General features: G+C 45.4%; 1 protein-coding gene across 1 annotated transcript in view; it reads left to right on the top strand.

Annotated features, from left to right (window-relative positions):
- Positions 1 to 14,002, top strand: part of INSC (INSC spindle orientation adaptor protein) — a 141,747-nt gene that overhangs the window by 33,889 nt on the left and 93,856 nt on the right. Inside the window, exon 2 of the mRNA XM_006142526.1 lies at positions 3,054 to 3,154. Coding sequence (XP_006142588.1) covers positions 3,054 to 3,154 — 101 coding nt within the window. The remainder of the gene's footprint in view (positions 1 to 3,053; positions 3,155 to 14,002) is intronic.

Below are 14,002 nucleotides of genomic sequence, written 5' to 3'. Positions count from 1 at the left end.
GCTATAGGGCATGTGTGCTCGTCAGACAGACAGAGAGAGACAGAGAGACAAAAAGCGAGAAATCACCCCCCAGTGAGGATGGCCACGCCGCAATCCCCTCTCTCCTCCATTCTCCTCTTGGGATCTTGGGCACACATGCACACGCGCCCGGTGTGAGTTTAAGCCACCGGATCCGGGACTTGAACCACGCTCGACTACGTGGGAGTCTAGTGACATAGCCATTATGCTAACTGCTGGTCCCAGATCCTAAGTTTTCTTCCATATTACAGGGTGGGTGTTTGCTCACTCTACAGAATCCCACTGGTTCCAACTTTAAAGGGCTTTATAACCCCTTTACTGTATCCCTGTTCTCTCAGCTGCCTGACTTTAATTTCCTCTTCAGGATTTTAATTTTGCCCCATTTCTTCTGCATGATGAAGATGGGAGTGAAATAAACCTGTTTGCTGTCTGCCAGTTGATTACATATTGGCTTTTGCTCTGAGAAGCTGGTATTTTCCTTTTTTGTACTTTAGTCAAACATATGAACAAGGTAACAAATACCTCATTTTGTTACTTCTACTTTTTATTTTATGTCATCTTTTCAGACTGTTGACTCACTAGCTTCCAAAAGTACATTTTCCAAATAATGAGGATAATAATCGAAATAGCGATTGCAGGGTCATCCAGTGGCTTGGTGTTAATGCAACTGGTTCCAGGTAGTCAACTGTGAGGTTCGAATCCTGGTTCTGCGGCTTTATAAACACGCCAGGTGCATGCACGTGTGCGTATGTGTGTGCCCAAAATTCTGAAAGGAGAGAGATATGGAGGAGAAGGAGAAATGGAGGGGAGGGGACTGTGGCCACACTCCATGGGTTGTGCTTCCCCTGCTTCTTTCTTGCATGCATCCTTTGACAAATTATAAAAAGAGAAAAAAGAAAAAAAGAAATAATGATGGTGATAACACATGATAACAAAGCACATTGAGTGCTATTACGATGCTAATGCTTTATATTGTATCTCATTTCCTGCATCTCCCTTATCATAGTGACTATTGAGCTGAGCCCAGAGCAGACTCTTCGGGCCTAATACGAATTATGATAGTAACCATTGAACTCTCACCTGGCCCGTGACTTTTGCTTTCCTTATTTCATGTCGTCATTGTAATAGTCCTATGGAATGGACATTATGATTCTTAGTTGCAGAGAGGAAAGGGGATTCAATATAAATGTATTAAAAATTCATTCCACTTATCCTTTCAACAGACAGGTGGTGGACATGCCCCGTGCCTTGGTGCAGTGTCAGGAACGCAGATGTCCCTGCCCTCAGGAGGCTCACAGTCGAGTGGGGTCCCCAGGCAAGGAAACAGGCAATGGCAGTGAATCTCTGAGAAGACCTAATGCGCCAGTTTATCCTGGACTCCTGTGCCATCACACTTCAGAATAACTAAGTTAACTCTTTATTCCTGGCATCACCAGGGGGCGTTTTGTGTTTAGTCACATCCTTTTTTTTTTTTTTTTTCTCGTGGTCATTTGTAACCATGGAGTCTAAGTTGGCTTTTTTGGATGTACCTTGTCCTCCTCAGCTGTATTTTCCCACAAGTTCATGCTTACATTTTTTTTTTGAACATCTTAAAATTTATTGTTATTGGGGCCAGCAGGTGGCATGGTAGTTAAGGCCACATGGCCAACTGTGGTTTGAGTCCCAGACCTGGCGGCTTGCTTTCTCACTTTCCTTTACCCTCTCTCTTCATCTGTCCCTGGTGAACAAACATGGCCTATAGCAAATTAAAAAAAATAATAATAAAATATTTTAAAAGAAATCTATTGTTCTTAAGCTCAGAATATGCCACATTGTGGCTGACCTCTCTTCTGTTGCTTTACCTGGGCAAAGGTGATAGAACCTTCATTTCCTCAGAGAGGGCTTCTTCAGGGCTTGGAGAAGGAGCTAAAAGAGGGAAAGAAATTAAAAAGGGAGGGAGTGTGAAGAAAGGCCCTGTAGGATGCTGGGAAAGGACAGGCAAGGCAAGGAGACACACTTCTGGGCAGCGTGTTTGAAGAGGAAGGAGGATGCTGTTTGGTTCAACCTGGGAGGCACCAGTGAGCCCAGTGCATGCTCAGTGCTGGGATCAGAGGCCCCCAGAACCTGGCTCACTTTAGTTCATTAGGATGCTCTTGGTTGTACAGAATAAAACCTACGCTCACATGGACTTACATGCCAAGAATTTTGTTTTCTTAGATAACAGGAAGCCTAGAGATGGCCAGAGTTCAGGATTAGTTGATTCAGCAGCTCGGTGGTCAAGGACCCCTACTTTTGCTCTGTGAGCAAGTTTCGCTCTCTAGCTAGTGCCTGTCATGATTGCAAGATAGTCTCTAGCAGCCAAAGTGGATATGCCTCCTTGTTCAACTTCAGTAAGAGAGTTGTTTCTCACCTTGTGACTGACACAGAGATGGCAAGAGGAAGAAAACATTTCCTATTGGAGCTCATTGGTCTAAATTGAATCACATGCTTATTCCTACCAATCACTGGCAATGTGGGTGAAAATTACATCATCTGAAATGGAATGGATTTGGGGAAGCAGGCACTGTACTCATTATAGGATCACATTTTCCAAGGTACATTTATACATAATAGTAGTGAATAACCCAGTGCCATGGTGAAATCTAACTAGGAATTAGAATGTAGAATTGCTGGACTTAGCAAATAATACAAAATGCCCAGTTAAATGCGAATCTCCAAGTAACCATGGTTACTTCTTTAGTTCAAGTATTTCCTATGCAATAGTTGCTGACCTGTGTGTGCCAACATTTGGTACATAGCAAAATGGGTCAGATAAATATCTGGCAATGGGACATAAGAAAAGATTGTTGAGGCAGTCTAAGAACTCAGAAACATGATTAATCTGAGTCCTTACTTGTGTGAGTACAGTGGAGTGTAGACTGGTTCAAAAGGAGAGGAGGGCTAGGAGACCTGTCCTCCTCATTTTCCTTGGCTCCTTGTGGTCTGGACTGAAGGATAAAAATGACTGCACCTCCTCACGTGGGCTCTCATTGACCCATCCTGCCCTCTCTTTCCAGGGCCCTGACCGGTGTGGGCAGGCCTTACTGCAGATTGGGATCAACATGATGGCACTGCCTGGAGGCCGCCACCTGGACTCCATCCCCCTGCCAGGGCAACGGTAAGTCCTGCAGCTGTCTCTCAGGCCTGCCCTGTCTGGACTCTGGCTAAGGCCCAGCCTCAATATCTTCAGGCTGCAGGTGGCCCCATCTCTTCATGCACCGTCCTGGGGAGAAAGCCTAGGTTGCAGTACTGGGATGCCATGTTCACTCAGCAAATACAGAGGGAACTGGGCTCTGAGACCCAGAAGAACCAGGCTCATTCCTTCCCCAAGGAGCCACAGTCTAACATTGAGGCAGACAATGAAACAAACACTCTAATGGGCAGTGCTGCTAAAATTGATCCTGATCTATTGGGAAGTACTTGTTTCCCGGAATAAGGCCATGTGGGCAGTGGATGGAGGCATACTCTGAGCAGTGGGTGATGTCCAAATGGGTGAGAGGAGCATGGAGGTATTTGGTCTGAAGGAGAGACTTAGGGTGCCAGAAGTGGGTGCCTGACCCCAGCTGGATAGCGGAGAGGGGCCTGGCAAGTCCTGGAGGCCTAAACCAGAAGTAGTGGTGGAAATGCCAGGATTCCAGATCTACTGATCAACTGTCTCAGTGTCTCCAAACTGATTTTGACATGGAAGTTCTGTGTCCCTGGGAACTCCCTAGTCCTGGGCCAACCTGGGCAGTTTGTCACTGTATGAAGTGTTCATCAACAGAGGAACTTGCAGCCTCAGAGGGCTCAGGGAGTCCACGTAGCTTTTTCTTTTTTCCTCTAGCTGGGGCATTCTGATGGGGCTATTTTGAGACAACAGAATCCAAGTAGCCTTTGTAGACTGTTCAGTCACTGTTTCATTATTGTGTAGTGTTCTGTTTTATATATTAAATGTATGATTAAAATCTTGCCTTTATCCTTAACCTTCCACTTAAGTTACAGGGAACTTCAACTTACATCTGCACTAATTTCCATATTGTTCATTTGGTTCTTGAGTATTTAAAAAATTTTGTTAGTGTGTGTTGCTTTCAAAATCAGAAAAAAGATGATTAATTATACACTAAAAGCCTACTAGAACTGAGCCAACCTCTATGAGGGCATCAGCCTGCTCTCCATAAGCCATTGTTATGACGAGGTTCAAGGATGTGACTACTGTTCATGCATGCTCCTGAGGATCCAGAACACTGTTAGAAATGGAATTAGCCATTTCCTGTGCAGCTAGAAGCCAGAATAAAGGATCATACAGGAGCCCAACTATTTTTGCAGGCAGTGTCTCTAAGGGAGAACTCAGATATGGTGAGAGACAGACCTGTCAGAATATGTGTACGTTCTAGAGATGGGGCCCACCTCAGCTTGTCATGGCTGATGGTCCATCCTGAGATGAGAGAGTGTGGTCATCTTAGGACATATGGCTGCCTGGCTTCAGAGTTGGGCTCTCCTTACTCGCTATGCAGCCAATGCAAGTTCCTGAACCCTGTCAGCACTTCAGGTCCTTCATGTATTCAAGCGGGTAATAGTAAAACCTACTTAATATGGTTGATGCGTTAATCAAACGAATTTCACACACTCAAGGTTACAAGAGGTGAGCCATTGCATATTGAGTGCTGCATGACTGGGGCTCTCCATGTAAGTGATCTTTGGAAATTCTTCTAGAAACTGCTGCTTGGACCTCTCACTCTACGCAGGTGACTTCACTGAGAAAGTTAGAAATCACAGATAGCTATAGTCAGGACAAAATGGAAGTGTTCTGGAGGGAGCGGAGTCTCTTTCCTGCCCCTGACCTGCCCAGGGAAGTAGGTCAGGAACTATGTGACCAGATGGGCAGCAGCGTCTGTGTCAGCGGAGCTTTGTGTTCCCTCTGAAGACCCCTCAAGGGTCCTGAGATGGCTAGATGAGGCCTGTGTTGGTGGCAGAGAAGCCATCATCCACGGTAGTGTAGGACAGTGGTTAGAAGGCCAAACTGCCTCAACTCGATTCTTCATTCTGCTACTGATTAGCTACAACTGGGCTTAATCCTTCATCTATAAACTGTGGATAATTTATACCTACATCATTGGGTTGTTATAAGCATTTAAAATAATATGTGTAAAACATCTGCCTGGCACATAAAAGAAACCCTGCTCGATCTGTGTTAGCTTCTCTTTCTTCAGATGACGAATAGGTTCTCTGAAGAGAGAATATGGGGTGAATATCGGAATATCAGATCTTGGTATCCTGGGAACCACTTATCTCCCTCGATCTCTCTTTATCTTTCCCCTCCACTTCTAACCTCCTTTGAAGTTTTATGGGTAAAACGAAATTCACTGACATAAATATGATTTAGGAGTCAGATGAACGTTCTTTTGGTGGCAGGGTAGAATTTCCCATTGATCTTGTACAGCAGATACCTTGGGAGGAAAACTCCAGACAAATGCAACTCCAAGAGGTCCTGGCATGCCCCAAAAGTTGCAACCTGTGAAATGATTTTTTTTTTCCATGATGTCCTCATTTTTACAGTTCTGACAGGGCAGCGTGGACTGCAGAGAGAGGGTGGTATTTCCTCTAAAACATTCACGGCCCAGTGTTGTTGGGCCTACCCAGAATGTTGCAGGCACTCTGTTTCTGGATCTACCAACATGTTACTTGCTTATGTTCTGGGGGATGTGTATGGGCCATGATCAAAGAGAAGGTTTGTGTATATTTATGTGATGTCGGGGAGGGGGTGGTAATTTGTCCAAGATGATTCTGCATTATAGGCAAATAACAGTGGCTACTTCTGTCTGCTTGTTCTCAGTTTCAGAGGCTTCTCTCATAGGGAATAACACCATAATTATTGTCCTCAGATAAATAATTAATGCTGGATAATTTACTTCTTTTGTGTTCCAGTGAAACTGAATTTCACTTTGCAGTGCCATTGTTCACCTAAATGAACAAAAATAAATAAATAAGTACTATCAATTTGCGTGGAAATCATCCAGTAGCCAGGGTGAATCACGTGGGTTAGGCCATTGGTATTTGAGGCCCTAATGAACAAACAGAAGCAAAACTGGCTGTTTCCTAGGTGTTGCTTCCAGGAAGAAACTAGAGTGACAGCCCCATAGGCCTGGACTTGGGCTCTCATGCTGACCTGGCATAGGTGATGAGAGGTGTCATGATAGGGTTTAGTGGCTTTCCACTCTGCACCTGAATCTGCTGGGATGTTTTCATATTTAAAAGCAATAAAGCAATAAAGCAAAAATCCCACAAAATCCTGCTCTGAAAATCTGTAATGTGGACCTCAGTGGTTGAAAGCCTATAGACCTTGGATCAGACTTAGTTTCAAATCCCAGCTCTACTTCTCACCAGTCTGTGACCATGGGCAGCCGCTTAACCTGTCTAAGTACCAAATTTATCTTCTATCACATAGTAGCAGTGACAGCTTCTGTAAAAGGCTGTGAAAGAGTTTGAGTCCAGGAAGAGAGCTCTCTCTAGGGCCTCAGAGTGCTTTGCAGTGCGTTACCCATACTTCTCCAGGTCTTATTGACAATGGTAACTCTCTCCCCTTCCCCTTTAGTTGTGAAAACACTGAATTCAGGTCTGAGCACCTCCCTGGAAGATCAAGGATTTATCAGCGAGAGAGAATGGGCTGAAGATGAGCTCCCTGGACAGCAAGAAACTGTGGCTGCTATGGCCTTAGCTTGCCTTTATTTTCTCCTCGATCTATTTGCATTTGGGTCTGGGACGTCAGTCCTCTGGAAGGTGCTAGTCACGGCGATGGCATTGCTGGGACTGAACCATGGTGTTCAGCGAAGACGGTCGGTGTGTCGGCCCCTGTCTGCACAGTCCCAGGACTGGCCCTCCACCATCAGAGTGACCTTCGTTTTTTTCAGGGACGCCTAGGTCCAGTCCTTGATTTAGCTTTCTGTATGGGAAAGGTCTTGGGGAGTGAGTTGGAGGCCAGTCTGAGGGATACACATAGGGCTGCATCCAGGTATCCCCTTTCTTTCCTACTTCCTTCTTCCACTCTTGCCTACAGCTCAATCTAAGGCACCTTGACATTTTCTCCCTGAGTCTTGCCAGTGAAGAGTTAGGGTGGAGCTGTTGATTAAATGGTTGTCCTTTACCAACCCTCATAACAAACCTGGCTCACACTGATAAGCCCTTGCTATGGGCTGGGTACTTTAACATACAGCTACTCATTCAGTCTTCATGGCCCATGTGTATGATTATTAATATCTTTATTTTGCAAATGAGCAGTCTCAGGTTGGGTTTTCTGGAAAGAAGCCTTTGAGGTGGAGTTTAGAATTCAGGATGGCTAGTAGGGAGCCCCTTTGGGATCCATGCTGTAAAGGGAGAGGAAGGAAACAAAACTAGGCAGAGGGTGAGGATGGGTTGAGCTGAGGCTGGTGTGATGACCTCGGCTGACCTCACAGGGAGCTTTGACATGAGAGCTGCTGCGCATTAGCCAACATGGCCGGGGCCTTTGTGTCTCACTGAGATCTGTCGTTGGAGTGCATTCAAGTTTTTAAAGTAGGAGGCCATTATGCTAGGGCTTCTCCAGTACTTTAAGTTCCTAGGTAAGAAATCTGAAGTCCACCATAAATGGTACCACAAAACTAGAAGCATTATCAATCAGAAACAGCCAAATAATCTATGACTAGCGTCTTTCCATTTGAAGCAATGAAATCCTTTCCGTTTCCCTTCCGTGTGCAGCCTGTAAAAGCTCACTGCCTCCGTGGCTGCAACAGAGCTCTCAGAACCTCTTCTGGTTCTGGTGTCTGCCCAGTTCATCAATCGTTTTCTGCTCAAAGAAACTCAGTTCACTTTTAAAATTTTATACATTTAATCACTGTGTATCATACAGCATACCAAATGAATTTTTCCATCAGGAATACACTGCATATTGATCCAGTCAAAGACATTGCAATCTGTTACACATTATAATCAACAGATTTCTTTCCATTTTGGGTCCCTTAAGTGTTTCAGTTCTTTCTTCTTCCTCTTGACAAGGTCTCGCCATCATGATTCTCCTACCTCAGCCTCCCAGCTGGGACTACAGGCACACCGGGAATCAAGCCTGGTCCTCCATGTAGTCCCAGCCCGTGGAGCACAGCGTCTCAGCAGTGTGCACCCTTGCAGCTGGGTTGGTTTCGTTAATTTTGTGTAAAGTTTTTGTTTTTAACAAGTGGACAGTCCTTGGAAGGATGTGATCTTAAGGGAAGAGGTCCTGAAACAGAACCTGGAGGGCCTGACAGCCGAAAGTTATTGGCTAACCATACCCTTAGAGACTGGGGCATCAAATGCTTTGGTAAAGGAGGATTTGGACAGCAATGCCCGTTACTATGTCCATCCCATGAGAATCCGAAGCTTGGGGAGGTGAAGTTCCTTGCCCAAGGACAGAGCTCATAAGAGCAAAGCTAGGACACGTGCCTAGCTGAGACTTAAGCCTGAGCACTGGACAGTACTCTACCCAGGCTCTGTATTTTCCACAATATTCCTTAGACGTTATGAAAACACAACATTCACTCATTAATTCAGGCAGTCATTTGTTCATTAATCTCCAATGAAATTATCCTGCAGCTACTTACTGACTACAGATGGTGCATGCTGAATGGGGCTATGTGCTGGAGGACATGTTGGTAACCTAGTCAGACATGGTCTCTACCCTCAGGGAACTCAGGCTTTGTTCATCAACTTCTCTCTGGACCTGATCAGGCCTGGATTTGTAGCAAGTAAACAACTACGACCTCTCACTGAGTCAATCACCTCACATGAGTTGTATTTAGCCTGAAGTCTGAGATGAGCCAGGCTGGGTGAAGCTGCAGACAGTGGCAGGCGGCTTCCTGGGTTGCCCCCAGCCTGCAAGGGAAACGTCCAGCTTTCCTGAGCCACTGGGGGCTGTTGCAGGCGAGCCTGTCTCCAACTGGATAATGGTTTGCATGTGTGCTCCCTGGGTCTGTGGCTGGTTTTCTGCTGCCAGGTCATTTTCTGTGCCTGTGGTGAAAAGTGCAGACTGTAATTGTCAATGGGGTAACTGGACTTTTGTTATTGTTGAAGCCAAAAGGAAGGCCAAGCAAAGCTAGAATTGAGTTTCTTTTCTTCTCCCATTTCCCAAGAGAAATCCACAGAAACACAGGGTGTGACCTTGAGAAGGCAGAGAGACAATGAATCCAGTGCATTTTTAAGAAGAGAGATTGCATTTACAATCTTTTATACAGTGCTAGGAACTGGGGTCATAGAAGCATCGAATGTTGTTGCTGAAAGTTTCTTCAGAGCTCATCTGTGCCATCACATCATTGTTGGTTGGGGAACCTGAGGCGCTGAGACGGGAAGAGAACCAACAGTGCTCTTCTCCATTGTGGAGTCCTTCCTTCCCAGGGTTGTGTTTCTTAAGCGTGTTCTTCAACCTGGCATGAATCCTAGAAGCTCTATATTCTGACCCCAATGGGGTTCTTTTTTTTTAAAGAATTATTTAACTTTATTTATTATTTGTAATTTGACCAGAGATGGACAGAGCAAGAGAGATACAGAGAGAGGGAAAGTGAGGAGGCAAGCTGCCAGGTCTAGGACTTGAACCTCAGTCAGCCATATGGGAGTCTAGTGCTCTTAACCACCATGCCACGTGTTGCCCCTGGTCCCAGTGGGGTTCTTATGTAGCAATGATCTATAATGAAGAAACCAATGTCACTCGTTTTCTCATTCATTGAATTGGGGCTCACTTTGGACTGAGAACTTTGAGCCTGGCCCTAGTAGTCTGCTAGTAATTTGCAGGTATGTCATTTTTACACAGTGAAAAATGTCCTGAGGGCTGAGTTCATAGCTGATTCATATTTGTACTTCTGACTGTGACTTGAGTGTGCACAGTTGGAGTTCAATAAGTGGTGGTTGGGTGAATACATGTTCAGATGAATGAACAATCTCTCTTCTTAAACATTCGCTGGATTCATTGTCTCTCTGCCTTCTACCCTGGGCCAGATGGTAGTGAGGAATTTATTTAAATAGCATGGGCTTTGGTCCTTTCTCCAAGACATTCCTTTGTCATCACTAAGCTATTCTCATTCTTTCTGGTAGAAACTGCTGGGAGGAGGGAAAGGGTAAGCGAGAAATTTATCTTGATTTAAATATTGTCTTAGGGTGGGAGCTAAAGATTTAGTTGGTCAGAGAAGTTAGAAGAGTTAGAGAGATTTTTTTTTCTTTGTTTTTGTTTTGTTTTGTCAGAAGGTGTGTGCACTTGTTGGAAAGAGAGAGAAATAAAGTGAGAAGGCACCCCCAATGGGACATAATCATGTTGCAATCTCTTCTCCCCTACCACTCCCTGCTTTTGGGATTTGGGGCATGCATGCACATGCGCCTGGCATGTTTCTCAAGCTTTTGGGTCTGGGACTTTTGACTCAAGCCATAGTTAGCCATGTGGGTCCAGCCACCTTAACTACCAGGTCATGGGCTAGCCCAACAGACTTATTTTTTATTTATTTATTTATTTATTTTTAAGGAAGATGAATTCAGAAGTCTTTTTAGTCTTTGCTTTTAAGTTCACTGGAAAGAAGTCTTGCAATTTTATCAATTGAATCTCTTACAGAAGTTCTCAATGCAATGGGGAGCATGGATTAGGAGCCAGGATCCAACCTTCTTCCCTTCCTTCCCCCTTCCATCCTTCCTTCCTATTCCTGGTTTGTACTAACGTGCTGTGTCTCTTTGGACAATCCTCTCTCTCTCTGAACTTTAGTTTTTTCATCTGAGGATGGGGAGGTGGGCCTTTTAAGGCCTTTTCCTGCTCTAACAATGTTGGAGCCTATACGTGAGTTTTAGGAGGTCTAGTCCCTTTTCTTTCTATACAAAAATATTCCACTTTAGTACCACGGAGCTGGGAAGGCAATCCCATTGACTAACACAAGGTCTCCTCATTTCTTCCTGTGAAATGCATGAAGGTCTAGTGTTTGCCTTGTAGCTGAGATGGAAATTCTAAGGTGTGGTAGTATGGGATCTCTGCTAAAATTTGAGGGCATTCCCTGTTCAGGTTTTATGGAAACCCCTTGATATAGACAGAAATGTTCTAAGAGGGGTAGAGGATGTTATTTTAATGGAATATGATAAACATAAGTTTACAGGGTCTATCAATATAACAAGATTCAGGATTTGATTCAGTCATTTTCAACTTCACCTCCACTCTTTTGGCTACACTTGACAACTCCCCATTATCTCAGCACACCATTGCATGCCTGGGCTCCTTTGCACGTTTCTTTTGTCTGAAATGCTGTCCTCTTCCAGTTCTGTTTCTTTTCCTGGTGAACTCGAGGGTATCCCTTAAGGATTGATCTTAGAAATATACCAAGATACTGTAGCTTGGGCTCAACACCTCTTGTGCACCTGTAACCCTCTCTGTTGACTTCAAGTTGCCATATGCAGCATGATGAGTCCTATTAGTTCATTTCTGGCCATTCATTGAGGTCTATTCCATGCTCAACCTCTGATGAATCCTAGAAGCTCTATGTCCTGGCCCCAATGGGGTTCTTATGTAGCAATGATCTAGAGCGAAGAAACCAATGTCACCCATTTGCTCATTCATTCAAACCAGGTTCACTTTGGACTGAGAACTTTGAGCCTGGCCCTGAGTAGTTTGGGATCTCTGTGCCAGGAAGTGCAAGGCACTGTTCTGGGTGGCAGGAACATGTTGCTGTGCAATAAAAGGTCTACCAGCGAGGTAGGATTCTCATACCTGCCCTCTATAATCCCAGCATCCAGCCCAGCACTGGTCCACTGGGGGGCTCAGTGGAGGCCATTCCCAAGTGTGTTTGGTATATTAAGGCATTCCTTTACAGAGAACTCCCGCTTCACACAGCAGATGGGATAGGGTTGAGGCATAGACATCCAGATTCCAGACTTCAAAGACTTTTTAATTCAAGTTCCAGGCTAGGTGAACAAAAATTAAATGTGCCAAGAAGAAAGTAGGCAAGTTCCTACAAACCTCTGACCCCAGAATTTGCAGGGAATACTGGATGCTAGGCCTGTAGGATGAGTCAGGGGTGAGGAGCTGGAGGCCAGGCAGGGTCTGCTGAACTGGGACAGGGTTCCCTGTCGTGATTGTCCCCATGGGTCTCCTGTGCTTCACTGCTCAGATGGTGCTGCCCCTAAAAGTTCATCAGAAATCTGTGATACCAGGGCCAGTGGTCTGTCTGGAATGTTAACAACACACATCTCATTCTTTCTCATAGAGAAATGAGAAAGAAATCTGAACCTGATGCTATGAAGATTCTTTCTCGTAGAGAAATGAGAAAGAATGACTGCAGAAATATGACTGCAGACAACACAGTCTAAATAATACTAGACTTTTTAAAGGTGGCAATATGTCATATTCGGGCAGCCTTGCATTGTGGAAAGAGCCCCAGCTCTGGACCTAAAGGTTTGGATATTGGCTAAGTTGCTAGGCCATCGAAGAGCATGATTGTTAAGAAAAAAGCTCTGGTCTCTCAGAGAGAGATTTTTTGTTTCCGCTTACCCACTGGGTGACATTGGCTAGATTATTTAACCTACACATCTCAGTTATGGGAACCACAGAAGGTCGTGTTGATAGTTAAGTGAGCATTAAGATGGAATCAAGCACTTAGCGCAGTGGGCAGAGCATCATGAATACTCAGATTTTAGCCTTATCACCACCATTACCAGTGAGGTCTTGGACAAGTCACATAATGCCTCTAAGCCTCAGTCTACATCTGTAAAAGGGGATGGTACTCTCCTACTGCCAAGCCTCTGTGAGGGCTGAAGCAGAGAGGCTTGGCACACAGAAGGTGCTTCATAGCTGAGAATCCTCCCTTTCTGCTGTGTGGGCCTCAATTCTCTCTGCCTTTCAAATCATGCTGGAGAAATACGTTAGGGAGTGCATTGTTTCATATTACAGTTTTGGGGGAGACGTTGCTCTTCCTTCTCCTACCCCAATTTCATCCTGGTTAGTTCTAACTTAAAAAATAAAGTCATCTGGCCAAAAGCCTGGTATGTGGAGATGATTGTGGTTGCATCTGAGTCTGCCAGATTCCAGAACGCCCAGATTTGGGGCCTCAGTCACTTCATTCCAGATGTCCAGGAAAGTCTCCATCAGAGAGGGCTGAATAGGGTTCCTTGAGAGCAGGCATCTCTGGGAACTGCCAGGATTCCTAAGAACCCTATGTGCTGTCTGGGATGCCCTCCCCACTCCCCAGGCACAGGGGCAATCTTCATAGCATCAGGTTCAGATTTCAGTTCACTTTGGAGACTGAGGAAATCAAACCCCAGTCCTGTCCCTGGCCCCCCTATCTTCCTGGCCTGAGACCCGACAGGCTCCTGACTGTGCCGGTTTCCCACCACGAAGGCAATGTGATTCATTGCCAGTCCATCTGTCTTGACCTTGTGTTTCAATTCCCTTCCTCTGTGTGAGTAATAGGATCAGTCATCTGTACTTTCAGAGAGAAGGTCGCATGCACAGTGAGACAACAACTCCAAGTTCATGGCTGAGGACAGTGGGACCACTGGAAACTTAGACGTGCAGGGGGCAGGCAGCCCCGACTATGCAGCCAGAACTGCCTTGTTTAACCAGATTCTTCATGCTGGGGTCAGTCAGCAAATTCAATAGGAGAGGTGGAGCCCAGAGAGCTAATGACAGAGAATCAGGCAAGCTATGCAATTATGGGACGTTCAGCGCTAACCGATCCAAACCGTAATGAGCCCCAGTGCCGAGACTCCAAAATTGAGAAGAGCAGCTCATTAAGTGGCGGCACGGTGACCGCGGCTGGGAGTGGATGGGCTCGTGGCAGGGCCATGCGAGGTTCACCAGGCCTAGTCTTCTTTCTGGAAAAGTTTGGGCCCTCTATGACAGACCTCTCCGCAGAACCTGGCCTCCACTTCTGCCATGGCCTTGTGTACCCTGCTTGTCATAGTGCTGTCCCTGAACCAAACAGAAGGAAAGCTGGCTCCTCCCTGTTTGTGTTTCCTGTTCAGC

The sequence above is a fragment of the Tupaia chinensis genome, unplaced genomic scaffold (assembly GCF_000334495.1).
Source record: "Tupaia chinensis unplaced genomic scaffold, TupChi_1.0 Scaffold000077_1, whole genome shotgun sequence".
Classification (NCBI taxonomy): domain Eukaryota; kingdom Metazoa; phylum Chordata; class Mammalia; order Scandentia; family Tupaiidae; genus Tupaia; species Tupaia belangeri.
This window is presented reverse-complemented; position numbering and strand designations above follow the sequence as displayed.